This window comes from Ammospiza nelsoni, chromosome 6, assembly GCF_027579445.1.
Source record: "Ammospiza nelsoni isolate bAmmNel1 chromosome 6, bAmmNel1.pri, whole genome shotgun sequence".
Classification (NCBI taxonomy): domain Eukaryota; kingdom Metazoa; phylum Chordata; class Aves; order Passeriformes; family Passerellidae; genus Ammospiza; species Ammospiza nelsoni.
In genome coordinates this window covers 48,124,939-48,152,887 of record NC_080638.1, presented here as the reverse complement: position 1 = coordinate 48,152,887, position 27,949 = coordinate 48,124,939, and the positions used below count along the sequence as shown (strand labels likewise).

Below are 27,949 nucleotides of genomic sequence, written 5' to 3'. Positions count from 1 at the left end.
GTGCAGAGAGATGCAATTTTCATCAGGAAAGAATGATAGTGAAAGGTGTGGCTAGGGAGAGTGGCACCTGGTAGAGCTGTGAGGAGAGCTGTGCTAGGCACAAGGGACAAAGTCAAGTACTGGTATTACTGCACTGAGGGGTGAGAAAAGGAGCAGTACCCCAGCCTCTGATCCAAAGCTGAATGAAGCCTAAATCTTCACTGTGTTAGCAATGTTAAAATGAATCCGAACCCCCAAGTCTCAAACCAGGTTTTTTAAGAAGCACATCTCATCTGTGCTCACCTTTGACACATCATTTACAAGCAGTGCAAGGAAAGGGGAGGACTGTTTGCTTTATCCACACTCTGAATTTGATTCTTTTTTCTCCAGTCATTAAATAAAGCCATCTTGCTCCTTGGAAATTTAATGTTGGTTCTTCTGACTCTAATCCGTTCTGTTTTCAGTATATCCCTTATAAGTGTGTTCATTTAAATATATTTTTTCTTTTATTCTCTTTCACATCTTATATTTGTCTTCCCTGTAAAAAATCTCAACAGTTCTCATGTTTCTTTTAACAAGAAAAGTAATTGCAATTGTGTTGTTTGCTTTCAAAATCTAAGAAATTGTCTGCATTTGACTTAAGTTTTCTTCTGTGCTATTGTAATTTAACTACTGAATTTAAACATGATTAAAATGACCTATTTACACATAGAAGTTGACATTTCATATTGTATTTTTTGTAGATAATCGAGCTACTACTAGAGCACTTGAAATTCATTGCAATCGACACTTAACTTACATTTCTGAACCAATGTACTTACAGCAGGTAGAATTTGCCTTGCTTTCATGCTCACTAGGGTAACATTTCCGAATAAAATTACAACTGTGTAAGTCAGATACAGGTGTAGCATTTGCAATTTAGTCAGAGCAGTGTACTTAAATTCTTTCCCTTTCTTCACATGTTCGTGCCAGTCCACCTGCTTCTTGCAAGACTTTTGCCATTAGAAGTGCATACTTAAGCAAGTGGAGTTTATTCTAGTAACCTTCTCTTTGGATTGATTACCTGACACAAGTTTTATTTAGGTTATTAAAAAGGGATAAAAGTTATCATAGTAGAGATGTGTACTATATTTGGAGTTCTTATTAGAGAGAAATACTTCACCATGTATTTATGATGTTTGGATAGTTTTGTAGTTAGTGATGCTTGCTAGAAAACATCATGATTCAGTATTTTCATTATCTCTGCTATAATCTGATGACTGTTAAAGATTTTCATGTACCTGAGCACCTAATGAATCAAACAGGACTACAATAATTGCAGCAGATTGACTGTTCTGCGGTGGAGAGGTGGGGAGCTGCTTTTCCTTAAGCACTTGTTTGAGTGAAGGGAAGCAAATGCCTGTGACTTGTAGGAAAACAAAAAAACCTATTGATTTCTGCCATGCAGCTATTGAAGCATGTGTGAAGAGTGCATTGTCAAGGTATCTCTCTGTTTAGTTATCATGTGAAAATAACATGCGAGAATTAAACATCCCAGTTAAAGCAGTGCAGCTTTAAGAGCTTTAAAGTATTTTATGGTATTGCTTTGCTGAAACCTGAAATTTTTCTTTTACAACTGAATCAACAGTGATGTTGCCTTTGTTTTTCTTTAAAATGAAGCAATGTGCTCTTACTTAACATGCAAAAAGAAGAAATAACCTGACTGGAATATAGTAGTTCAATAAAAAGGAATTTTCACATAGGGTAGGTCAGTATCACAAGGTATGAAAGGTCAGTATCAAAAGTATGAAATTACTTTTGATACAAACTTTATTTAAAAGCTCATGAAGGCCTACGGTTTTACTAGCCTAACCAAATAATGGGATTAGGTAAGAGATTAAGAGATTGAAAGAGATTCAGTATTGCTTTTTATGGCATTTGCATCCTTAACCCTGTGATGAATTTAAGGCTAGTGTATATGGTTTTTAAATCTCAATTGAATTAACAAAATTGGGATAAAAAATACATCAGGACAAAAGTCCTGATGTTTTCATGCATGTCAGTTTAGTGTTTGTCTAACTGGGTCTCAAAGTACATTTGCATGTGACACTAAATTTAAACTTCTACAGCACTATTTTGTGCATTGCACAAGTGAAATCATTTCAGTGGGGCTTTTTTGTTTGTTTTTTCTTTTTGTTTTCTCAAGTCTTGTAATACATTTATCTTTAAAAACCCCAGAACTCTCAAGTTGTTGTTTTGGGGTCTTTTTCCATCGTATTTGTGTGTTATCTTTATCTGGTGGACTTGTAGCTTATATCTTTTTAACTATTAATAGTTCCCTTCTAAGCTGGACTTGTTCTGATTTGGTCAATGTCAGTTTAACCTAGTAGTCAGGTCTGGTCTTAATTCTGATGTGTATTGCTAAAGTGGTACTTCATTTTTTAAAATCCTTTAAAAATCTTATTTTAGTATACATAGAGATCTTTCTCTTAAGCAAAAAATATGAACACATGCATTGAATTACTGTGAAAATTATCTGTTTGACCATGCAATTGTTTTTCTTCTTAATGAAATCCAGTAAAGAACACTTTCTTCCAGAGTGTAGTGAAGTGCTCAGTTCTGTATTGGTACACATCTTCTGCATTAGCTTAAGTTTTTTTCTGAAGCTTTTGTGTTTGCTTAATGAAGTTTAAAAAAATAGATAGTGAATACTGAATGTTGTCAATCTTCAAACAGTGTGCCTGTGAGCATACAAATGCCTTAATAAAATGGGTAAATAAAAATGGGTATTCAATATGAGGGATGATTGAATTGAAGCCTAAGACAGTTGGGTGCATGTCTGTGTACTTCTATCTGATGTGTAGAATGAATAATTCCTATACATTGTTGTTTCTTCATCTGAAAATCTCTTGATGAGAGTTGCAAATTTAGTTATAACTCAAATGCTTTTCACTATTGAATTTTGTTTTTGTTTATTTGATGATAGAGTGAACATTCTGTTCTGGAAAGAAAAGTAGTATGTATTTTTAAATATTTTAAAGCACATTCCATTGGAGGAAAAGTGATTGGATGCTAGTCCACTATGAGTTTTAGTACATGAACTAGGAAGAAATTTGTGCACATTCTTAGTGCAGTTTAAAGGTAGTTCAGAACAGAAGGAAGTGACTACAACTTGACTCACTTAATGCTTTAGGAACTGTAATCTTAACATGAGTAATCTAGTAGATTAGTTATGCATTTAACTCTAAAACACCCTTTATAATTGTCCAATTAAAGTGATAATGTCTTATCATTGCAATTAGACAGTGCATCCTCCAACACTGAGCATGCTCTTGCAAAAATGAGTAAAATTATCTATGCTTTAGATGACTTGCTACATATGCTTGTGTTTTAGTTAAATAATTGTTCAGTGATGTCAACATAAGAAACAATTATAAGAAGTAGATTTACATCTCTTCAAAGAGAAAAAAGTCCAGAGTAAACTGAATAGTGAAGTTAGTCCACAGACGTTAACATCAATTATAGATCTCTCTGGATAATTAGTTTTGGAAAAAGAAATGAAATAGTGGCAAAAACTTTTTGCTTTGTTTGGTGTACTTCAGTTGGCTCAGTTTAAATATCCTGAAAATTAATATTAAGAACATATCAAACACGCTAAAGGCACATCACTGAGCTGGACTAATTTAATTGCAAAACCAGGTCGTCAGTGGTCAGTTGACTGTTTGGGCCTTTACTCAAGAGGTTTCCCTTTTCAGTGCTTATCACAATGAAGATTGTGCTTTTCCAGCATGGACCAGTAATGCAGAGGAACAGAGTATAAAGTAGTTTCTCTCCAGATTTTGATGTCAAAATATTAAAGTACTGCTAAGAATTTTTGCAAGACAGATCATGATTTCTTACAATGACTGCTTCAAGGGTGCTGTTTTCTTATTGTAATATACCACTAAAAAAAAAAAAGCTGTTTTGAGGGGAAACACCATCTGTGTTAAGTAGTCTGTTATCCAATCTTCTATTGGATATTAGGTTGCTAGTCAACTCAGAAAAATTCTCATTCTGTTTTTGAAGGGGAAACAAGTAATTTTCTGAGGGCAAGCACTCCCATTGTCATGAATCCATTTTTGTCATACATTTTTTTCTTTTGAATAACTGTGAATACCTTACTTCCATGAAACTTAGCCAGGTGAAAAACTTTGTAAAACCTGGTGATAATATCCAGATTTAACACTGAATAATTAAGCTGTCTACACTAGAAAGTATTACTTCAACCAAAAAGTCTATCAGCTGAAAACTGTTGCTTCTGTAGCCATAAACTTCTATTCACAACCAAAAATATGTTATTCCTCATTTGTCTCCTGCAAAGGTCAAAGACGGGCAAAAAACAGTTCAGTGGTACACTGCTTAGACTGCTCTGCTACATATAACCATAGATTCACAGACAAATGTAAATGAATTTAGAACCAGATGGATTGCATTGGAGCAAAATTGTCCACTCCTTTACCTATTACATCTGGTTCTCTCTAAAACTATAGATGTTTAAATGACATGTTCTATATGATTTTCTTCATTAAAGGAAAAAATTAACTATTGAAGGCTTGTAGTAATGCCTAGCAGAATTCTTCCCAGAATTAGTACTCTTCCATATCTTACAATTTTGCTTATGTTTGAAGAAATCTGAGTTTTCAGGTTTTGCTTTGTATGCTGTTCTTTCTTGCCTCTCACTTCTCAAAAAAACCCAATGATTTTGAGAAGAACTTAGTTCCAAATGTTTATCCAAGTTGAGAGAGGTACATACTTGCATTCCTCCCAGACAATAATTTGTTTCTGGATTTTTTTTCTTGTCTGCAGAATGGAGACTTTTTTTTTCTTTGCTCTTAGTTGTTTGCTTTAAAATCCATTTTCAGCAACTGGTTTAAATAATTGCTTGTAGACTTGCAATTGCACTGCACTGTGAAAGCAAACACAGGTATTGTAAAAGTCTGTGAAAAGAGTTCTTGAATCTCCACTTGACATTAAATGAAAGTGTGACCTTCCCTTGGCTTTTGTTCCTGGGTCACAGAGGTAGATGTCGCAGATTTCTTGCTTAATGCAGGTCAAGGTTTAGCTGCCCTTGCTGTCCCCTTTAATTGCCTGTTCTGATGGCATCTGCTGGCAGGCAAATCTCATTCTTGCTTGAAAAATTCAGTAGCATTGTTCCATGTGTGTTTTGGAAGCAGAAATCATTAGTCTAGCTGTGGCAAGAGGCATAGTAACCAATATGGTATTTTGGCTTAACTGGTTTCTTCCAGTTGGAACAGCCACCAGGATAGGATGTTCAGTTAATTGCCCTATCCTTTTAAAAAAATTCTTCCTATGATGACATTGCAAACTCTAGTGAACCTTGATCTGCCCTATTGCAACCATTCTTGCCCTCGTCTATAAACTTTCATTTTTATGTTAGTCTTCATTGTGATTTTGTTATATCTAGCAGAGCAGTCTAAGCAGTGTACCACTGAACTGTTTTTTGCCTGTCTTTGACCTTTTCAGGAGACAAATGAGGAATAACATATTTTTGGTTGTGAATAGAAGTTTATGGCTACAGAAGCAACAGTTTTCAGCTGATAGACTTTTTGGTTGAAGTAATACTTTCTAGTGTAGACAGCTTAATTATTCAGTGTTAAATCTGGATATTATCACCAATAAGTTTCCCAAAATAATTGAAACTTAAAAAAAAAAGGTGAATAAAAAGAAGAAACCAGTCAGTATGGCAAGGACCTTGTTAAGGCAAGATTTCTGCCCCTTCCCCCCCACCCCAATTTTAAACCTGTATCACATCTTTGAACTGTGAGAGGTCTCTCTGACAATTTTCATGTCTTCCTGAATTAAGACTGTAATTATTGTTATTCTGGGCTATTAAATGACAGTGAAAGATGTCACAGGTATAATTTCTATGGAAATTAGTTTTTTTCCTTGGTGCATTTTTTTTTTTGAGGTAAATATCTATGAAGTAGGATCACCTCTAAGGCTTGCTGAAGGTACAGGTCCTATTTCTGCCATGAATTCAGGCTTTTCAGTCTTTACATGTGATTTTCCTGAAATGCAAAATCCATTCAGCAGGGCAGCTTGTTAGAACAACCCCTGCTATATGGCCTTTACATACTGCAACTAATTTTCAGTTATGATAGTGCTCTTTTGATTGATCCTGTGGTCCTGGTTTTCTTTTTAAGCTTACCAAGGGAGCTCTGATACTTGATCAGTAGCTTGCGGCCAGTTTGCTGACAGCTAGTAAATGAGATATTCTATGTGATACTGCTGAACTCTTCAACTACCTAAATTCTTCAGTCCTGTAAGCTGTTCCTGGAGGAACTGTGGTTCTGGGCTAGGTTCTTCCTGCTTTGTCAGGAAGCAGCAGAATGGGGAGACTGCTCCTTCCATTAGTGTGAGCCAAGGGTGACCACAACAAGTATGGATCTATGTGCTCACTGACCCGTGGTGCAAGAAGATCAGAAGAAGTTTAGTGCCAGAAGAACAGGCTTGGGCAACAGTCCAGTGGTTATCAGAAAAGTTTGTTGTGAGGAGAGAGGCTTGAGGACAAGTCAGGATTTGAGTTTGATGGATTGGCATCAGTGAGATACCCCGTCAAGTACAGACTTACCTACAGCACAGCTGATGCAGGAGCCTGAGGAAGAGGCCCTTGATGAGCTTCTACACAGGTCACTCAGCTGCGTTTTGTCAGAGTTGGTCTTAAGCAGAGATGCCTTGACTCCTAGGATTGGTGAAAGAGGTTGTGGAGCCTGTTGATAAGCTCAGGGCCCTGACATTGGTATCCTGGGAAAGTTTTCACTATTTATGCTTGGAGCAAAGCTGTAAGTTATGACTTTCAGGACTGATTGCATACACTCGCACCTGTACAAAAAAGGAGCAATGATGGTAACTGATTTCTGTATTCTAGAAATGTTGGTGTATCTTTTCTTTCTAAAGGGTGCTGTTCAAAACACTACTGATAGAGCCCAGAGAGGCTGTAATTGATGCAGGCTGGAACTTTGAAGTAGCTGGCAACTTTGAGCAGTTGCAAGACTTAATAACTCTCAGAGCTACCCTCGCATATGTTGTAAAAAATAAGAAATTGAATTTGTATTATTGTAAGCTAGGATGTCCTCTAAAGGACACATCCTTTTGTGGCAGTAGTGACTGTTTCTCCATCAGTCAGGCCGTTCCTGTAGACATGGTGAATGTGATTAGTCTCTCCAGCAAAATGGAGTTTGATCCTTTTGGTTTTTGTTGCTGTTAATGTGCTTTTTTTTTATTTGTTGAAGGAGGTCATTAGATAACTGAAAGCATAAGACCTCTCTGTCTTTGAGGAGAAATGCTTTCTACATTTTCAGGTAGTTTCAAAGACAAAAATATTCTTAAGCTCAAGTATTTGCAAGATGTGCATGTTCAGTGAGCATTCACCTGTAGGTAATCCAAGTTCAGTTGTTTTTTAACAATATCCTTTTTTGTCTTACATCTCATAAAATGGAAGTGTTAATAATGTGGCTTTTAGAATTTGGATTTGTGTTATACAGTTGAATGAAATGTAAATTTGGAGGGTGTACAAAGTAAGACTTGGCTGTGGTTTCAAAATGAATGTTGAAAATCAGCTTACAGTGGCATTTTGTGACAGAATCACAGAGTGGAAGGGATTGCTGGAAGTCATCTTGCCCCATTCTTTGCACAAATACAGTCACCTAGAGCTGGTTGCCCAGAAGAGGCCTTTTGAACATCTCCAAGGAGGGATACTCCACAACCTGCATGGCCAGCCTGTGAGACACTGCTCAGTCACAGTAAAAAAAGTGTTTCCTCCTCTGGTCCTGTCACTGGGCACCACTGAAAAGAGCATTGCTCCCTCTTTTTTTACATGCTTTCTTCAGGCATTTTTGTACATTGATGAAATCTCCCTGAACTGTCAGGTTTACTTCTTCAGGTGAAACAGTCCCAGCTTTATCAGCCTTTTCTCATAGGTTCCCTTAATCATATTTGTGGTTCTTTGCTGGATGCTCTCTGCTATATCCATGTCTCTCATGTACCGAGGAGACCAGAAAATGACAGAAAATGAAACTGCTACTGGAGATAACATTCTTTGAAAATTGTTGTAAACCCACGTGTAGTGCGTGACAGCAGGAACTATTAGTGACTTCCGGGAAGAGGCATATTTAACAGAGACAGATTTACCTAGGTGTGCCTAAAGCAACTTCATACTCTAAAACCTCAGTTTAAGTAACAGCTAGATGTAATTGATGAAGCTTGTAACTTAATAAACCACAGCATAAACAAAGGTTTCTAACAAAGAAGTATCTGGATTTTGACTTCAGCTGTTTTGAAGTCAGAACATTCCACAGCGTCTTATGAAGGTGAATCTGTGTCAATCTATAGTTGAAGTCAGAGTGCTTTCCTTTCAGACAGTTGTCTTGATATCTCACTTTGGCTGCATTATCTTTACTCTTTGGAGAGGTAGCAAGTGAAAAGAGCAGATTCTTTCTGTGTTTCCACTCCCCTTCCTTTTCCTTTCCACCCTTCTTCATCCCTCCCTCCCTCCTACCCTCCCAGCTGAAGGAAAAAAGAACAGAGATTGAATAGGTTTAGATTCTCTGATGGAGGCTAGGAATTTCTGACATTTTTCTTTGTTTGTGCTTTCTATCACACTATATTTCTTGAAGATAACAGGTACTAGAAAAGATTATCAAACAGAAACAATAGTTGTGTCAAAAGAAAATGGAATAATGAAAAGTTCATTATTATATGGTTTTGTCTCAGAAGGTAATATTTCAAGTTAATACCTAAACAAAATGAGGCCTTTTAACTATTCTGAGCTCAAAATTTTACCCCAAAAAACCAGTCACAGTATATGTATTTTAAGAAATACAGTTTAATAATATGCTGCTGGACTGTTTAATTTTTATGCCTTAGGGTAGCACAGAGCACTATTTTTACTTTTAGAAGCTTCTTCTCATTAGTGTAGTCTCTTATATAGCACCTGTTTTAAACTCCAAACCTGAATCTACAAATGTAAAACCTGACTTTTGAAATATTTGCTTTTTTGAACACTCTTCTTTAAAGGACCTATCAGGATCTCTCCCCAAAATGCTAGAAGCATGAAGGATAAGGGAGGAACAATGTTGCATGGCCCAAACACATGTGCTTTCGTCATTAGCAAGGTACAGCATGACCTCATGTTGACCTCAAAGGTAAATGGCTACCAGGGAACAATTATACATGCCTGTGAAAGCAGCTTAGTTTTGAACAAGAGAATAATTCAGTGTATAGAATAAAATTAAATTTACAACACTGTCTGCCTTTCCCCTTCTCTGTCTTGTCTCTCTCCAAGTCTCTTCTTGAGAGAATGTTGTTTCTTATATATGTGTTTGTTGCAAGAGAAAACAACTTTTCTAGAGGTCATAATGAATTCCTAAATATGGGGAACTCAAAGGATCTTGTATCCAATTTAGTCAAATTGTACATCTTACAAGTAATTCCCTTTTTAATGAAGTTTCATTTGTTATCTAGAGTATTGGTATTGCAGCCTTCAAAATGTATATCTGTGTTAGTTGGGGAATCTTGCCAAGTTCTGAAACGTGTAGATCATTTAGACTTATGGGAGAGTTTTTCTAAATATTAGTAGATTAATTTTTGTGTGCTTATCTTAGACTGCAACACAAACTTATGACATTTTATTTTTTCATAGAAGACTTAATATTCTGTAGCATTATGTGATACGTCACTACAAATGATGGAATATTATTTAGCTAGCAGTTCTGAGCTATTTGGAGAAGAATTGCTGCCAGCATCTCGGAACTGTTAGCCATATCTATCCCATATTATTTGTATAATATAATTGTTTGTAATTCTTTTTTTCCTAGAATGAGAGAGCATATTCCTTCTGTGGAACAATAGAATATATGGCTCCAGATATTGTAAGAGGGGGAGACACAGGACATGATAAGGTATGTTCTAAGTTTATTACTGAAAATAAACTAATTCTTCAGTCAACATATTGCTCATCTTGAGGGGTTTTTGTAAAATATGACATGTTATTTATGTATGTGTTATGTAAGGTTGTCCTAAGATAGATTGTTTCCTGTGTCTTCAATTGTATGTTGATGTATTTTCCTCTTCTGATCTGAAGTAAAAGGCATATTTATAAAGATATTGAGGCTTATTTGTGTTCTGTTCAAAATTTGTTCTAAATATGCTATGGGAGAATAAACTTAGTTAACGCTTTTTTGCCTGTGGAAAATGGTTTGTGGCTAATTCTGATATACATTTTAAACTGGATATTACAGAAATCTGTTGTATTTATTGAGGTATGGGATAGGTCACTAATGTTGTAAGTATTCTCATACTGTAAAATTGTGTGACTTGTGACTCAAGTTTTATTGCACAATAAAGTGTCAGTAAGTGATAGAAAAGATCAAGACAGCAATAATTAACAGATGATTTTTGAAACAAAAAAAACCTACTCTCTAAAATAATTCTGCAGTATTCCTAGGTAACTGATTGCTCACTATAATGGGAAGTTTTGGAGACTGTTTGATCTCTGTGGTTTTTGCTGTAGATTGAGTTGAGTTGTCTTTGTTGTGGATCATGGAATGTTGTTGATTGTGGTTCCTTTTATAGCAGCTCTGTGTAAGAACTGGAAGAGTCTGACTTTTGCCTGAGAAAGTTCTTGTTTTTCCTTCTCTGTGGATTCTGTGTCTCTTTTGGTCTGAGTTTACCTTCAGTTAGGGAGCACTGTAGTGGGCACAGCTGGGATCTGGCAGTTTGAAGTAGAGCAAAATAACCTTTCTGATTATTCTACTACACATAAAATAGAGTGTGCTTTTTCTTTTCACTTAGTCATTGTCTCACACCTACCTTGAATTCCACTATAACCTCTTTGTCTTTTTCTACTGTACTGCTTGCCCAGTTGCTATTAAAAATGGAATTTAAAAAGCTTACAAATTGGAACTCTTTCCTGCACTCTCTTAGTTTAGTCATGCCACCTCCAGAGCATCTCTCCAATTTCTCAGTCACCTTGAATTATGATTCTGGCTTCTCAGAGCTTAAAAATTCAGTCTTATTGCTGACTTAAAGAGGAAACTATGTTCTGTTATCTTTGGTTCTGTCTGATACTTTCATCAGATGTCGTGCAGAGTCATACAGTATTCTATAAAGAGTAGCTTCTCTGTTTGATGGCAACTGTTTGCTGATCAACGGGGAGATATTGCAGTTATGTGTGTTATGTATGTTATGTTAGTTGTTTACACCACACATTCAGTACCTTACCATTGGCAATGTCATGTAGGGTAATTTTAGAAGAGTTTTAGTGTATTTCATACCTACTGCATATCTAACAACTCAAAGACCTTAAAAAAAAGAAAACGAGATGGCTTTAGTATGCTGTGCTCTCATTAATCAATATTTATCATCTATTATCTCTTCTAGACGATTGCAGTGTTTGTCATAGGGACTTGCTCTAGTATTTCAGTATTTATTTTTTTTAAGTTGGATTTCTGATTCTGCAGATCCTCCTTTTCTTTTGGAAAAACACATGCCAACAAGAAATTCTTTGGTATTTTCTCTGAGAATTATTTATTTGCAAAGATAATCAGTAACAGTACAGAAACTTCAGCAGGTAGTTCTTCTAGATACTCTTGGCTGAATATATAAGACATCAGATTCTGTGTATTTTGAAGTAAATCCAAGTAAAATATGTGGACAAATTGTTAGGATTTCACTAGTTGTCTTCCTGTATTGTATTAATATTGCCAATGTAAGTAAAGCAGAAGTTTCATTCATTTTCAGATTGTCCTTCATGGCAGAGTGTTGGAACAAGGTGGAATTTAACGTCCGTTCCAACCCAAACCATTCTATGATTTCATAGCATTTTCAGGTGCCTGGATTAACTATGGACTGTGATCTTAAATTTTCCTTTTTAATATTCCTTAATTTCGTTCTCAAGCTCATGAAACTTCAAGTTCCACTGCTTCTTAGCAAGCCTTAGGTTCCTCTGTTTTTTTGAGTGTGTATTAGAATTCATATCACATCACAGTGGTAAAAATCAAAATTAATTCTGTTGGGAAAACAAAAGAAAATTTAGTAGTTAGTAGAAAGCTTGAGAAATTAGTTGAAGAAGCTAAATGGAGAGACTTCAGTATAAAATTAATTTATCACAGAAAATACCTTCAGTCAGTACCACAGTTGTTTATGCTTCATTGTATCCCATTTTGCCTTTGTGTTTGTATATAGGTAGGTTCTTCCTATGCTAGTTGCTTTCTATGTGGATTGTTCTGTTCCTTCTTTTGTTAACAATTTTCCTTCAGTGTATCATAACATGCATAATTACTGTTGTTCTCTAGGCTGTTGATTGGTGGAGTGTTGGTGTTCTTATGTATGAATTATTAACTGGAGCATCACCATTTACAGTCGATGGAGAGAAGAATTCCCAAGCAGAGATTTCTAGGTAAGATTCAAAGCAGTGAAGTATATGTGCTTGCTAACAGATGATTCTTATGCCATAATATATGTTTTGTGAGAGTTTGTTAATTTAAAATTTAGGATGAAAGTGCTGCCATGGTAACATTTTGTGTGCTCTAGTTCTGTTCACTGGAATGACATTGGAAAGTAGATAGCTTTTATTAGCTAGTAGAATTGACTTTACAAAAGGCCTGTTTTGTTTAAACTACAGTGGAGCCACAGCCTTGTAGATACATCCCTGTTGCATGTTTACTGTTGAAAAGGAACTCAAATGAAATACCAAAGTATATGTAAATAGAATTATCACATTCCAGATCTTAATACATTAGAGATATCTTTAGCTAGTGATACTTTATCAGCTCTTGCTAGGTTGTTCTGGCAGGCTGCACATTTAAAGTGTCAGAACGTACCCTACTCCCACCTTTTTCTTACAAATTATGTTAATTTTATTAGTGTGTAGCATGAAACAAAGATTTTCTAGCCCATTTGCATATCTGAGGAGAAATGGATGTGATACTTACAGAAATGAAATAAACTATACCATTCTTATCTTTTGCATATAAACTTGTTGTTACATTCAGTAATCTCTTACTGAACACTTTAAAGGTTTGTTTTCAGTACCTGTGTAAAAGCACTGGAGCATTTTTAAAAGACAAAGCAATAAGCTTCTCCAAAGCATGTTATTGAAATCTCCCCCAAAACAAAAATTTCCTTTTATTGGATTTCTTCCTATTGGAGCAGGAAGTTGAGGTCTTAAATTGCTCAAATTTCTAACTGCTGTCAAAATGAGCTTGTAAGTCCGGTCCCCAAACTAAGAATAGTCTTGCTTCTCTTGGAAGGTATTGTCCTGGTTCTGACCCTCACCTGAAATCACTTGATATTTAAAGTTGTAATATACCTCAATTGTTTAGAGAATTTATTTTACTTATCTTATAAACTCAGGCAATTTCTTCTGAGATCAAAGCCTGATTATTAGTTTTTACTTCTCTACCACAGCAAACAGGAAACTTGGATGGTCAGTAGAAAAAATACAGGGGAGGGAGGAGTCCATTAATGAAAGAAAATTCAGGACTTCACCTGCTTGGTTATTATATTGCAGTTAAAACTTCAGTTATCTCTTTCTGCCCTATTTAAGGTTAGAAGTTTGCTTGACTGATTACTTATGCCATGGCTGAATTTGGTAATTTTGATTCCCAAGATTTACTAGCTGGGACTCTGAAGGGGTAACAATTTTTTTTTAGAGAGAGCCTTAAACTGAACTTTACAGATATTGTTTCCCAAAAAATGGGAAACTTTTTAGTTGTGTATTCTACAGGACTTGACTTTCTATTGGTAGGCTCTTTGGTGCTTTTTAAGATAATAATATTTCTGATAGTTTGAATGACTACGTCGTTGTTAACATCTGTGCTCTGACAGCTAATTACTTTCTTTAGTTGTGGCAAGTTTACTGTGTTGCTCTTCAGTCTCTGTTCTGGTGGATGTTTATGCTATGCATTTACAGACAGTCCTATGGTATTTCAGTTTTTATTTTGATAAATTTAGAAGCTAAATTCTTACAGTTTCCTATAGTGAAGATGTTCCCTAGTCTTCCTGTTTCTTGAAAAAGCCTTTTCTTAACTTAGCTTCTGTTGTTCTTTCTTACATATGGGCAATTTATTCACGTTGATGCTTCAAGCAGATCTTGGTTAACGGAAGGGATAATTTACCATCTGAACAAAAAAATACTTCTTCCTTTTTCTCGGGTTCCTCTTGTTGATGCCAGTGCTGGTCTGATAGATCTAACTCCTTCTTCTGTCACTTTCAACTGATGACTCTCTGGTTTGTAGTTCTTCCTCCCAGTTATATAGCTGAAATCTTCTTATTCCCAGTTATGTGATTGCATTTCACACTAGATTTCATCTCTTTTGTGTTACTCCTATACTCATAAGACACAGTGGTTTATAAATCCTTTCCACTGATAGTAATTTCTTTTTTGGATCATTTCAGTGTTATGTGTCTGCAGTTTGTGTCATGAATGTTATGATCCTTTTAAGAACATGTGAGAGCATTGCTGCTGCCCTGGCTGCTGCACTGAGCTGTGTGGAACCTTCTGGGCTATGCATACTGCTGCATGCCTTGGGAGAACAGGAGTGTGTTTGGAGCTTTGCCTGAGGGCAGGGAAGAGCAGGCAAACAGAAACCAAATAGTAACAGCTGCCCCGATAATGAAATAACTGGCACAGAGATAGGAGTTGGTACAAACTTCTTTCTTGATAGCAAGGTTGTTCTAACCAGAAATTACATGGGTTAACCTAAATATGCTTAAACTTGCCAATTGCAGCAGACTTTGGGAGCAAGTAAAAAAATGAATTCTCTATCTGTTGAAAGCATGGTTGTGTTTTTCTGAATTTAAGGGGAAAAAAAGGTCATCTTTTAAATGGATCCAGGTCCTTCTTTTATTTTACCTAGGTAGGAAGTAATCTTAGATATTTTTAGATAATTTTACTCCCTCATGTGGCACAATGGTTGTGTGGTGTTAAATTTGAGAATGAAACTTTGTCCTAAAATATCTCTCCAAGGGAGAGTTCTATTCTTGTGTTGGAAACAGTGTATTGTTTCTATTTTTTTTTCTCTTTCTGATGAGAAATTGTGTTGTTCTTCTATAATAATCTTTTTGGCAACACTGTAGACTTCTTTCATGGAAAATGCAAGTTAAGTAAGTGCAAATGTTGCCTTTTATCACTCTCTGAAGGCTTCTTATTCACATGCTTTGTGTATGGGTTACTAAACTCAATTAAATAAAAAAAAGTCACATAACTTCTCCAATATCTCTCCTTTTCTAGTGTGCCCTCTCCCCTTTCTTTTCCCTTGTTCCTGAATTTTCCTTTCATTTTTGAGAATTCTGAACTTTTACTGCTGCAGAGCCAGAGATAAGAGCCATCCTGCAAAAGCATAGGCAAGGGCTGGGACTGACCACACAGCCAGTATTTTCACTTTGACTACGAGTAGTTTGTAGTGCTGAATTGAAAGACAGACAAATCCATTTTAGGGAGCTGACTTTTGAGGGTCCTGTCATGTAGAGGATATAAAATGAGCAGGAAAGTTTTGGAGTACTAGCTTTACTAGTTAGTACTAGTACTAACTGCAACTGTGCAGCAGTTTAAAAAAATCTTACCAGCTTTAGGATTAGGAATAGATAGAAACATTTTTAAAATGCATAGATTCATCTATAAAATAATCTATAGAAGCATATGATGCCATATTAGCATACTAACACCAGTGGCAGCCTGTGGTCTTTATTTGACATAGTTGGTTAAACTTTATTTAAACTTCATGGAGGACAGCTGAAATCTTGCAGTGTGTTGGATGCTGTGGAGATACTTCATCCATGATCCTGCAAGAAACCTTTTCTTCATAGAGCTGCTGGGAAGACACCGAACAGCTGTGTACTGGGATGCCCTTCTTTATTGATTTCCTTCTTAAATCAATGACTCACTCTAGTGATTGCTAGATCTTTTAAAGGATGGAACAGTCATTAAATCCAACTTCTAATTTGCATGATTTCTTTTAGGTATTTGTCCTAGAGCTTTTAGCTGCCTATCTATAAGGTAAAGCATTTTTATGTTTAGATGCATGTCAGAGTGCGTGAGTGAGTTTGCCTATAGATTTGTTCAACCATTCAGTAAAGCAGATGGTTTAAGGAAGTTTTAGGTATTGTAGCACAGTTTCTGACTTGTGTAGAACCAGGGTTATGCATACATATCTGACTGCTCCAAGATGGAACAGAAGAACAAGAGTTCAATTCAGAACAAGAGGTCACAGGGTCATTCTCAAGTATGAGGGTGAAAACTCTGCTTTAGAAGTCTTGTACATTTGCTCTTTAACAGGGTTACAACTTGGGGTTGCTTTCTCTTATTCCCTGTACATCCAGATGGATATGTATCTTTTTGATGGTGCTTATAACATAATGTCTCAATTTAGAGACAAGTTTAGGAGAAAACACTCTGGAACAAGTGGTTTCCCCTAAAAAGGGTTCCAACAATCCCTTTCCACCAATAGGAAATGTATACTAGTGGATGAAAGTGAAAAAGCCTTTTCCAATGGTTATTTGACAGAATTCCCACAAGGCACAGGAAAAAGGTAAATAAATGCTAAAGATAAAACTGTCAGACCTTACCTCCTCTCCCCCCTGCAGTGGAACAAAAACCCAGAATGCCAGGGAAAGAAGAAAAAAACCAAAACACAAAAACCCACCACATGCTAGGTAGAACATAGTGGCTCCTCTCTCAGGGGAAAAAGCCCAGAAAACTGAACAGGAGATTCAAACAGCAGTTTGGGCAAATAGATGAGAAGTCTTTGATGTTGGTCCCTTCTTCACAGCAGATGAAGCAGGTGGGGCTGGTGTGCTCTCTCTCACCAGCTCTGCTTTTTCTGTAGTGCCAAGATGGAGCGTCCCCTCTACTCCTGCTGGTCCTGACCAACTCCTGTCTTGCAGATCCCTTTTTCTCTGGTCTCACAATTAAACAAACTGTCCAGTTTATGAAAGAAAAGTTGTTGAAGGATTGGTACTGCAGCTACTCCAAGGCAGGGAAAAGGGGAAAAAAACTTCTTGCCTGGGCTAACAAAAAAATCAAGCTAGCCAAGCAAAAAACCACTCCCTCAGCAGCCTGGGCACCTGGGGAGTGAGGCTTTGAAAAAAATCTGCCAAGGAGCCCAAGGTTCAACCCTCCATCCTGACCCCCACCTTAAACATACAACACCCATTTTTGGGCATAAAGCAGAGGGTCAGGGAATAGACTGTCATCATAAGACATGCAATTCTCAAGGTACTGTAGAATTAGTTTGGGCATCCCCTTCTCTTCCTTATCATCCATTAGTGTGTCCTTTGCATTATCATATGTGTTCTTGGTCTGTAGTTTTTATGGGGAAAACTCATCAGAGGCCAAGTTCCTGAAAAACAATACCAGCGAGGTTGCTCCTAGTTCTGCATACTCTGCCATAGAGATGAGTAAGATGGAAATGATTCATGTAGAGTTAAACTTCTTGACATATGCAAGGGGAGGTTTCTCTGAGTGTTCAGTACAGCCAGAGTTCTCTCATCAGCAGGGTAATCTCAGCTTGCCCCAGCTCAGAGGGCTTATACCAGGCCAGGAAAAGCAATAAATACAGCAGAGTATTCCTTCAACTTTCCCAATTGCCACTTGGGGTACTTAATTCTTCCTGCTTGTGTCTGTCACTGTTACTGGATCACTGCCATAAACAATGTGGACAACCCCATAAACATTAAATGTACAAAAGGATGGTAGTGATTGAGAAAAGGAAAGGATTATTAATGCTAAAGGCCATAGCTTCTTTACAGAAGCACACATATTCCAAAAAGGATTTTGGTACATGCAGCTTCCTTCCTCTGAACACTGTATGGGCTACTGTTAGAGCCTTGAGTAACTTTCAGTGCAGCACTTCAGTAATGCTGAACTAGTGAAACCAGACTCTCTTCACTTGATCAAGCTGCTTCACAAATTTCTGCTCTCTCACATGTTGATCCAATCTGGTCTTTCTTTTCTGGCAGCTTGATTTCCATCCTAATAATTGCAGTTTCACATACTTCAATTCCATGATAATTTTATGTGGTTCCTGGAACTTCTAAAGAAGGTAGCTTTGGTCTTCACTACTTCTGTAATCCGGTTCTGTGAACCAATCCAGAGCATCATCAGTGTTTTCCAGTATCAGTCAACCTCAAAAGTATTTTTGAATTAAAGCCACTGGCAATTTATGTGAATCTCCTTGTAATGGAAAATGGCAAAATGCTGCCTTTTCTGCAGAGGGTTCTTGGCTGGTCAAGAGCTGGAAGATACTTCTCAATGTAAAACTTACTGTACATCTGTTGGAAATACAGTACAGCAGAGAGGAAACAGTTTAGGAGGTTCCTGAAGTGTGTGGAAGAGAATTTGCTCTAGAATTTGGTTACTAAGGACATCCCAGGGTTTCAATCTCATTGCTTTAGAAATCAATTTAAAAAAATACAGATTGGAGGGGTTTTCCTCCCTTCTGAGAGCCCAAAGAGAACTTCTTGTTTTCCAGAATCTTTGTTACATAACACTGATTTCTTTTTGATCAGAAAGGTTGATAAAGAAGCTTCTTCAAACTTATCTAGATGCAGTGATTTTCAAACTATGAAAACATTGGCCCTCCTGTAAGTAAAGTAATTTTTCTGTCAAGGTGTCCTGTCTTCTATCTTTACAACAGGAAGGTTTTCTTACTTCCTTACCTGCTTCCCCTTTCTGAAACTGGGTGATTTGAGAAGAGACTGAGTCTTTACTTCACCACCACTCCTGCAGTGTAAGAATACTCTTGTTTAGTGATGTTTAAATTTGGTATTAACATCCCTAATTAAAAAATCAGTTGATAATATTGTGCTTTCTTCTCCTGTTCTGTAACATGAAATGTGTCCAGAAATTGAAGAGAAGTTTTATGGTTGCTGTTACTTCTGCTGGCAGAAAGGCTGTGATTTAGACCCTTACTGGCAGATATATATCATTTAAAAAAAAACAATCCTAGACCTTTACACCATCTTAAATCTCAGACTGTGTTTTCCTAACTCCTTTCAGCAAGGAGATAGTACTTAAACCAAGAGGTTAGCTTGCTTTGTCTTTTTGTTTGCTTGAAATTGGATACTATGTCTGTAGAAGCTACCCCTGGGATATGCACATTTTGAACTTGGTTTTGCTCTTCCACACTGCCAGAACAGGATTATTTAGGAAGCAATCTGTTTGCATCTATTTTTGGACTAATCCAAGTAGCTAGACATTTCAAGATAAAAATTTTCTCATGGGATAACTGACTCTAAGGATGTGTCACGCAGTAACTCTGAAGAAAATTTAGGAATGTCCTGCAGTGGTCAACTTAAGCTCTGGCAGAAACATACAATAGTTGAGATCTGACTATTGCCACAAATTCATGTCATTTCAGCCTCAGTCTCTCATGACTTCAAAACCTTTCAGTTTGTGTTTAGTGGAGGCACTGTAAGCCCTACTATGAGGTCACCACATTGAGAGTATGCATCAGACTATGTAGACACCAAGCTGTACCTGAGCCAGCAATGTGGCTTTGTGGCAAGGCAGCAAATGGGATCCTGGGCTGCATTACACAAAGTGTCATCAGCTTAGGGATATGATCCTTCCTCTCTACTCAGCACTGCTGAGGCCACATCTGGAGTCCTGGTTCCACTTCTGCTCTCTCCAATGCCTGAGAGTGACATATTGGGCATATTGGAGAGAGTCCAGCAAAGGGCTGATGACAATGAGGAAAGGCTGAGAAGGCTGTCACTCTTCCACCTGGAGAAGGGAAGGCTTAGGGACACCTTGTCAATGTGCATAAATGCCTGAAAGAGAGTGTGCAAAGAAGAGGGAACCAGGCTCTTTCAGTGGTGTTTGCTGACAGGACCAGAGATAGGGCCCACAAACTGAAACACAGGAGGTTCCCTCTGAGAACTAGGAAACACCTTTTTACTGCAAGTGTGACTGAATACTGACACAGGCTTCCCAAAAGAGGGGGGTGAATTCTCTCTCCTTAGGGATACTCAAAGGGTTTCTGGCCATGGTGGTAAACAACTGGCTCTAGGTAACTGTTTGAGCAGGGGGAGTTGGACCAGATGACCTCCAGAGATCATTCCCAACCTCAACTCCTCTGTGATTCTGTATGCTGAAAGGTTTTTTATGTCTATATTTTAAACATCTTCATGTGTCTTTGGATGGGTTACTTTCCTTTAGGGTCCTTAGCTTCAGTATTTAGATTTGGAGTAACTAAAGGAAAGCTTTCCTACCTGTTTGTATAGAACTGTGGGGACTGCAGATATAAAAGATAGGAATTGAAATGTGATTCTACTTAGGCTTCTAAGGTTTTGACTTCCATTGGCACAACATGATAGTTTCTAGTTCTTGTATTGAAAAAGTGGTGAGGTCTCTGTTTACTGTACCGTTTTGAGGGAAGCATTGCCCAGCTCCCTTGAGTCATCTTTTCAGTAAGCTTTTTATAAAACTTTCTATAAAACACATTCTATGTCTGATTGGTCTTATTGCTGTTCTCTAAAACTTTTCCAGTTATAGTGCCTTCATTTGAGAAAAGGGTATGAGCACTGCACATGACACAGAGGGTGAAGGCAATCCTCCAATGGCCCAAATACTTTTTTTTTTTATGTATTTTCTAATACATTTTAATGTTGGAATTTTTTTTTTTACTACTATTAGTCATCAAGTGGATTTCTTTGTGGAGCTATCTGTTTCAACTATGTGATTTCTTTTGAATAGTAAACTCAGTATGTGAAATGAGGATTGTTCTCTTTTGTGTATTGAGTTGCATAATTTATCTCTTCAGATGTTCTGTTTCATGTCCACAATTCCTTAAACCTTTAAAAAAATTTGGTTTCATATTTTTCATCCTCCTGCTTTTGGGTGCAATAGAAGTTTAAGTGAAAAGTTAATACTTCCATTAGTATGGTAACTCTTTAACTCTCAACATTTTAAGTAACTTCCACACTGTTATTTTGTTTGTTTTAAAGGAGAATATTAAAAAGTGAGCCACCTTATCCGCAAGAAATGAGTGCTCTGTCTAAGGATATAATTCAGCGTCTTTTAATGAAAGACCCCAAGAAGAGGCTAGGTTGTGGTCCCACTGATGCTGATGAAATCAAACAGCATCCCTTTTTCCAGGTAAAGCAAACAACAAAACTCACCAGATCCCACTTATTTTGAATTAGTGCCTGTGAAATCAAAGTCTAAGGAAATTCTGTTGTTCTGTTAACAGAACAACTTAAGGACCTATTAGTTGCATGAATAATTGTATTGAAGTTAGTAAAAATATCCTTGTGTTTGTATGTATGGATTTTGTGTGTATTAGAAGGGCATGCTAGGTTTTTAATATATTCTGTCTGTATCTATCAGTTACTTGAAGAAGCTAAAGGAAACACTGCTGAAATCAGAAGGTTTAATGTAAAACACTGAAATTGTGTTGTGTTGTCTGTTGGGTTTTTGTTTGAAAGGATTTTTTTTAAAGATTGGCACTAGAATTATTAGTAAAAATTTTAATATTAATAAAATTCACCAAACTCTTCTATTTACCGTGGCCTAATTGAATCTTTAGTCTTGTACAGTAAATTTTAATTTTGTTCAAATTTCAGTGTATTAACATTTGCTTTCAAACCATGATGAAGATTGGATTTGCATACAATATCTGTATTAAATGTGGTTAAAATTGTGTGATTTCTTTGAAAAAACAAATAATGTATTTATGGTGCTTCTGAAGCTAAATAGAGTTCTGAAGTTAAACAGAGTTAAGCTTCCTTAATTTACTCTGTGTTTTGGGAGATGCATTTTGCCATCATGTAACACTTTCTATTCTTTACTTGATTTCAGTTCCACTCCTTTACAGTAACAGGGCGGTTTGCTAATATCTGCTATTTCTATGCTTCCTCTTTCTAGTCATGCCTGCAAGTAAGAATTTGGAGGTTTATGCTCTCAGGGCTCTGAAAGCTGACATCAGTAATAAAGCATAGAAATTGGCAATGAAAACTAGAAGATACTACATGCATGCGTTGTGGCTAATGAAAATATAAATATTGCTTATTCTGAAATAGAGGAAGAAATTCAGGGACCATCACGCTAATTGTTTGGCACATCTCCACTGTTAAATTATGTTGAATTTCTTTTTGGATTCTGTCTGCATACTAAGAGCTTTAGCTTTAACTAAACAAATTAGTAGAGCATAATTTGAATGATTTTCATCAGCCTGTGGAAAATGGCAAAGGGAGTTAGACTGTGTGATTTGACAAGACTCTCTTTCCAATATCGTTCTGTAAAATTTTCATTTAATTAAATTTATTTTCCTATTTTTTTTTTGTTTAGAATATGAATTGGGAGGACTTAGCTGCCAAAAAAATACCAGCTCCATTTAAACCAGTAATCAGAGATGAACTGGATGTCAGTAATTTTGCAGAAGAGTTTACAGAAATGGATCCAACATACTCTCCTGCAGCAACCCCTCAGACTTCTGAAAGAATATTTCAGGTATTTTCAAAACTCAGTTTTTTAAAGAAAATTATTTTAAATTATTTTTAAACAATTCCTAATGTGTAAATAACTTTTTTTTCACCTCCTTGCCTATTAAGTTTTTGGAACTAATTGTTTACCTTCAAATCCCAGTTGCCAGGGCTTTTTGCTCAACAATTGCAAAATGAGAAAGGTGAAAACAGTCCTACTGCAAATATGAAATTCCTTGTTTCTCCATTCCCAGCTGAATATCCTACTTGTTGGACTAAAGTCAGTCTGTTCTTTATTGATTTTTCATACATTATGAGTCTTGTCATCTTGACTCCATCAGCCTGAGCTGCCAGCTTTGACAAGAGCAATTTAGTTCACCCATTTCCACATTATATGCTAGTTGAAGTAATCCTTTGGAAAGCGGGAGCTGAAATTCCACGTTTTGTAGGAGCGCTGTAGTTACTCAGCTGATGTTTCCAGATGAGTACAAAGCTTTCCTTACCGTTCCTTCTGTGCTATTAAAGAATGATCCCTTCTTGACTACACAGTCTGGGTGTCAAATGGGCAGAAACAGCTCATGTGCAACCAACTTGGTACCAAAACTGCAGAGGTGAACAGCAGTTTGGATTGCCTTCTTTCCCCTTGTTGCGCTTTGTTGTTTTTTTATTGTCTGTTTTTGAGCAGCTTAATCCTCAGGGTAGAGAAATGTAGTGTCATATTTTGGATCTTGTTAGATTCACAGTGACTGTAGCAAGCAGATTATTTGTGTCTTAATAACATCTGATTCACCCTGCAGTGGTGGTCACAGCTGTTATTATGATACTCAAACTGGGCACATCATTGCCCACACACATTGATATAAATTTTATCCATTTAAAATTGTTCGATGCTTACATCACAATACAAACTATTTCATGCCTTTTCATGCCTTAACTTTAAGGTGTCATGGGAGGCCCAAGCCTTTATCACTATTGTAAAGCAATTGTAGCTGAGCCAGATTAACATTAATTAGAATTCTTGTAGTATTATTGTTCTGTCTCTAACTGTGGAGGATCATATAACTAATTCCAGGAAGATGCCTATTCATATTGAACAGAGTAACCTATTCATATTGAACAGAGTAAGTCACAATTTCTCTATTATGGTACAAAAATTCTGATTTATTGAAAAATTCTTCTGAATCTTCTGTTGTTTCATATGTATTATAGTAGTTTATGTGCAACAGTATCAAGCTGTACCCTTCTCTGATGTTTTAATTTCATAGGGATATTCTTTCGTTGCACCATCTATTTTGTTTAAACGCAATGCAGCTACAGTAGATCCCTTCCAGTTTTATGTGGGGGATGAGAGACCTGGAATGACAACTATTGCCAGAAGTGCTATGTTGAAGGTAATAATATCAAGACTTAAATTAATTTGGTTAAATTAAAACTGTGTGTAACTTCCCAAGCAGCAATCATAAGCTAGGCTATGGATTACAAAATAGTCATCATTCATTTATTAACTCTGTAATGTCTCCTCAGTTGATTCAATCACATCTTCCTGATGATCCATCACATCTTGCATGTGATACTATTAAGAAATGGTTGAAGTTTAATCTGAAAAATGAGATGATTGTCTAGTTTTCCAGAAGTATAGTAGTAATAATAATAATAATATTAATAATAATAATGACTCCTGATAGTTCTTATTCAGCCAAACACTGTAGATATTTCTGAAGCTACTTTATTATATAATAATTCCATCTATGTTATATTTACCCAAAAGACCATATAGTTGTGTGAACCCTTTTAGGAGCACATGCTATTGTGATGTCCTCAAATGAGTACATAGTTTTGTGGGTAAATGTATGTATGACCACCTTTGATCCTGTTTGTCTGAATATTTTGTATCTTCAGTTGTTATAGTAGTAATGATTTATTTAGTGATTGTTTGTTTAACGTAACATAAGCTTTACTCTTTGATTGTTAGAATAATGTATATGCATTTTATTCAGTAAAATTTGATTATATTTTAATAAAAAGAGAGCTCTTTTGCAGTTTTAAATATAGATGAAAAATTCTCATGAAATTTTACTCTTTGTCTTTGACTGTGTATACTAAAAGTATTCTGCAAAACTAAATACAGACAGTTTCCTAACAGGACTCTCCATTTTATCTTCATTATGAACTGGATCTGAAAGAGAAACCATTGGGAGAAGGAAGTTTTTCCATTTGTCGAAAATGCTTACACAAGAAAACTAGCCAAGAGTATGCAGTAAAAATAATTAGCAAAAGGTATAAATATTCTATAAGACAATAAAAATATTTTCTTTGCTTACTGTCGCCCATCGAGTACAATAATGTTCACTACATTTTTGAAAGTGGAAAAGTAGCTTTAAAATTATTTCCTGTTCTATGAATCTACAGAAACTTATTGTAACCTTTTGACCTTTAAAAGATTCTGAGAGTCTTTTGAAATATAATGTTATTCTAGTTGGGACGCAAGAAGAAACCTAGAGAGTACTTTTGTGATTCCTAGTTATATTCCATCATTATTTCCCCTAATTTTGCTCCTAACAAATAAAGGTATGAGGTTCTTTTATCTTGACACTTAGGTGAACTGAATGTAGGCTTAAGCTAGGTCCCTCTCTTTAGCAGCCCAACTGATTGCCTAGGATACTGCTTTTAGGAATAGTCTGCAGTGTGGGTTGCCTCAGATCTAAGTGTGTGTGTATGTGTATAAAATGGAATTAGACTATGGAATTGTAAGTTGTATCTTGTTTCCTGGATGTTCTGAAGAGAACACCACAATGGAAGCAGCTGACTAGCTTTGTACACGGGTGCCATCTGGTTCTCTTCCAGAATGGATTTCTCTGAGTTTCTGCTCAGAGAAGAATAAAGATAAGGGATTCTTTGAGTAGCAGATGGATTTTTGCCTTCATTTTGCAGAGTTCATTAGTAAGTACATCCCTAGTGTGTTGCAGAATGCTGGCAGGAGAGTAGAAATGTTCTGTTGTCAGAGTGATAGTTCAGTGATCTCTTGCCCAAGACATTTGACTGTACCTCTGTTTTTCCAGACTCTAGAAGAAGCTGTCTGCCAGACCAAAGTGTCTGTCATTTCATCATATACTTTTTGAATAGGACATGTTCAAGAACAAGAAGCTGAAGTGTAGGTGTCTGAGTTAGTTTTCTGGAGTCTGCTGAATTAATGGAAGCCTGCCTAAAACTGTCTTGCACTAGAAGTGGGATTCAGTAACTTAAACATAGACATCTACATAGGGCCATTTTAGCATCTGTTGGTGTCTTCTCTGTCCTCTGGTTCCCATCAGTCTTGTGACTGCTACCTTTTTGTAGATGTCTTCATGGCTGATGTCATCTTCCAGGCTCTTCTTCCTATGCTTAGGCCACTGAATCCTACTCTAGGTATGTATGTTACAGTGAACTAGTTCACCCTATAAGATGGATTCATGGGAATTTCACTCACTATAATGAGACCCTAAGTGGTGTGTGGTAGACACCTACATTGGGTATTTTAGTGTGGAGATCTCTTCCATGTGTCTACACTCAGAAGTTTTTTCTGTGGTACCAGCAGAGCTGTAGGTTAGTGCTCCCATCTCATTTTGACATAATGTGCATTTTGTTTCTGGATTACTGAGCAGACCAGTATTGACTTTACCCCTGGAACTTACGTTCTAGAAATTATGTCCCTGAATTATATTACTCATGATGGGTTTTTTTGCTCTTTTTCCTTCATCTTGGTGACTCAGGCTAAATGAAGCTAAAATCGCTATATACAGAGATTTATGAAATTTTTTTTTAGGATTGCAGGGTGTGAGCAGACTCAGCATGTTTGTACAGTATTTAGAGTTAGCAGTAAACCCACACTCTGAACAGTTGGCCAAAACCCAACTCGAATTAGAATCTGTAAGTAATATTGCTCTGAGGATCATGCCACTAAATCTTACTAAAAGGAAAAGTATAATAAATTTATAGGAACTTCTTTGCCTTAAAGTCAGTCTTTCACTCCTACCGGGCAAACGTGCCCAAAAAGGGAATCTTACATCTAGGGAAACCTTTTCATGATACTTGAGGTGAAAGCTCAGATGAACAGTTCCTCTGCCTTTTTAATAGTGCTGGACCTGCCCCAGCCGACATTTTTAGGTTTCTCTGTATATCTGACCACTGAAACAAAGTAAACTTGCTTGAGTTACTGTTTCAGAGTATCCCATTTGTTTCTCTCAAGGTTGCTTACAATCTGAGATGGTAACTATTTACAGAGGGCAAATATTCAGAAAAGTCCGCATACAAATTTCAAAGATTTGTGCTCATGATGCTGAACCTTTTTCATCTGTTTCCAAGATCTGCTTCCTTCTGATAGTAGTTTAGGGGGAAAGACTGTGAGCCAGGTTTTTTAATTCCTTAAAGGAATAGAAGTCACTTTCAGTTAAAAAATTTCAGCAGCAGAGATGCAGGTGGAACAGCTTAGTTTACTTGTTGATTATATGAAGCCTAGAGAAATACAGAATTTTATTGCACAGAATTCTCACTGCAGTTCTCATTCTAATTAGCAAAAAAAAGCAACCAGAAATAAAGAAAATATGTGGTGAAAGATTCTCTCTGTATCTGTTGCCTGTAATGCCATTCTCTAGATCATTACAGGATTTGCCTTTCTCAGAGAGAGTTTTGGCAGAAATTTTCAGGTATTATTTGCCAAAAGTAAATCAGTATATTTAACCAGCAGAAAAAAATGTTCTGCTCTGTCCATTCATGTAGTTTTTATAACACTCACCATTTTCACTTTTTATGGCTATAGATTTCAGTACTTGAAAGGGAATTTATGCAATGAGTTTTCTCTGGAAATAGTCTCTTCTCTTCCATTTCAGATTTTTACAATGCTCTGTTTAGGGGTTTTTTTGAATAACACATTTCATATATAGATGATGTTACTCTTTTTCTAGTAAAGTTCATAGTTTCTATATCATTTTGGAAGTACTTGTCCCCATTAAGAATGGAAAAAAGCTTGGGCCAAGTTAAAGGTGAACTAACAAATATTGGTAGTAAAAGAGGTGAAGTCAAATTGCTCTGGACTAAGGGCATGGTTTGTTTTAGATTGAAACTATTCTGTATCACATCAGCTTTTGCTGTAGGAAGTTGCAGTTGCATTAAAAACATTGTTTGAATTGGGTGTGGGTTTTTTAATGGACTTAATTGCAGGATTATGAGGAGAGGTTTTTCTCCACTTAATTTTAATATGCATTTAATTGTATTCAAGTGGTTGTAATAGTAAAAAAATATGAATTGCAAACAGTTAAAAAATAACACTTGGAATGTGCAATTTGCTCAGTAAAATTGGTACAAGATGACTGCTCAATTTTTCCAGAATGGAAGCCAACACTCAGAGAGAAATAACAGCTCTGAGGCTCTGCGAGGGACATCCGAATGTAGTGAAGTTACATGAAGTTTTTCATGACCAGGTATTTTGAAGAAACTGTAATCAACACCTTCCAAACGTACTGCCATATGTTTT

At 36.5% G+C, this 27,949-nt stretch overlaps 1 protein-coding gene across 2 annotated transcripts in view; it reads left to right on the top strand.

Annotated features, from left to right (window-relative positions):
- RPS6KA5 (ribosomal protein S6 kinase A5) overlaps positions 1-27,949 on the top strand; it is a 66,852-nt gene that overhangs the window by 27,416 nt on the left and 11,487 nt on the right. The window contains exons 3-10 of one of the 2 annotated variants that reach the window (XM_059474138.1): positions 9,034-9,161; positions 9,834-9,917; positions 12,312-12,415; positions 20,965-21,115; positions 22,307-22,468; positions 23,706-23,831; positions 24,584-24,717; positions 27,803-27,896. In XM_059474138.1, coding sequence (XP_059330121.1) covers positions 9,069-9,161; positions 9,834-9,917; positions 12,312-12,415; positions 20,965-21,115; positions 22,307-22,468; positions 23,706-23,831; positions 24,584-24,717; positions 27,803-27,896 — 948 coding nt within the window. In that variant the 5' untranslated portion in view covers positions 9,034-9,068. The remainder of the gene's footprint in view (positions 1-9,033; positions 9,162-9,833; positions 9,918-12,311; positions 12,416-20,964; positions 21,116-22,306; positions 22,469-23,705; positions 23,832-24,583; positions 24,718-27,802; positions 27,897-27,949) is intronic. The other variant, XM_059474137.1, reaches the window with a different exon arrangement.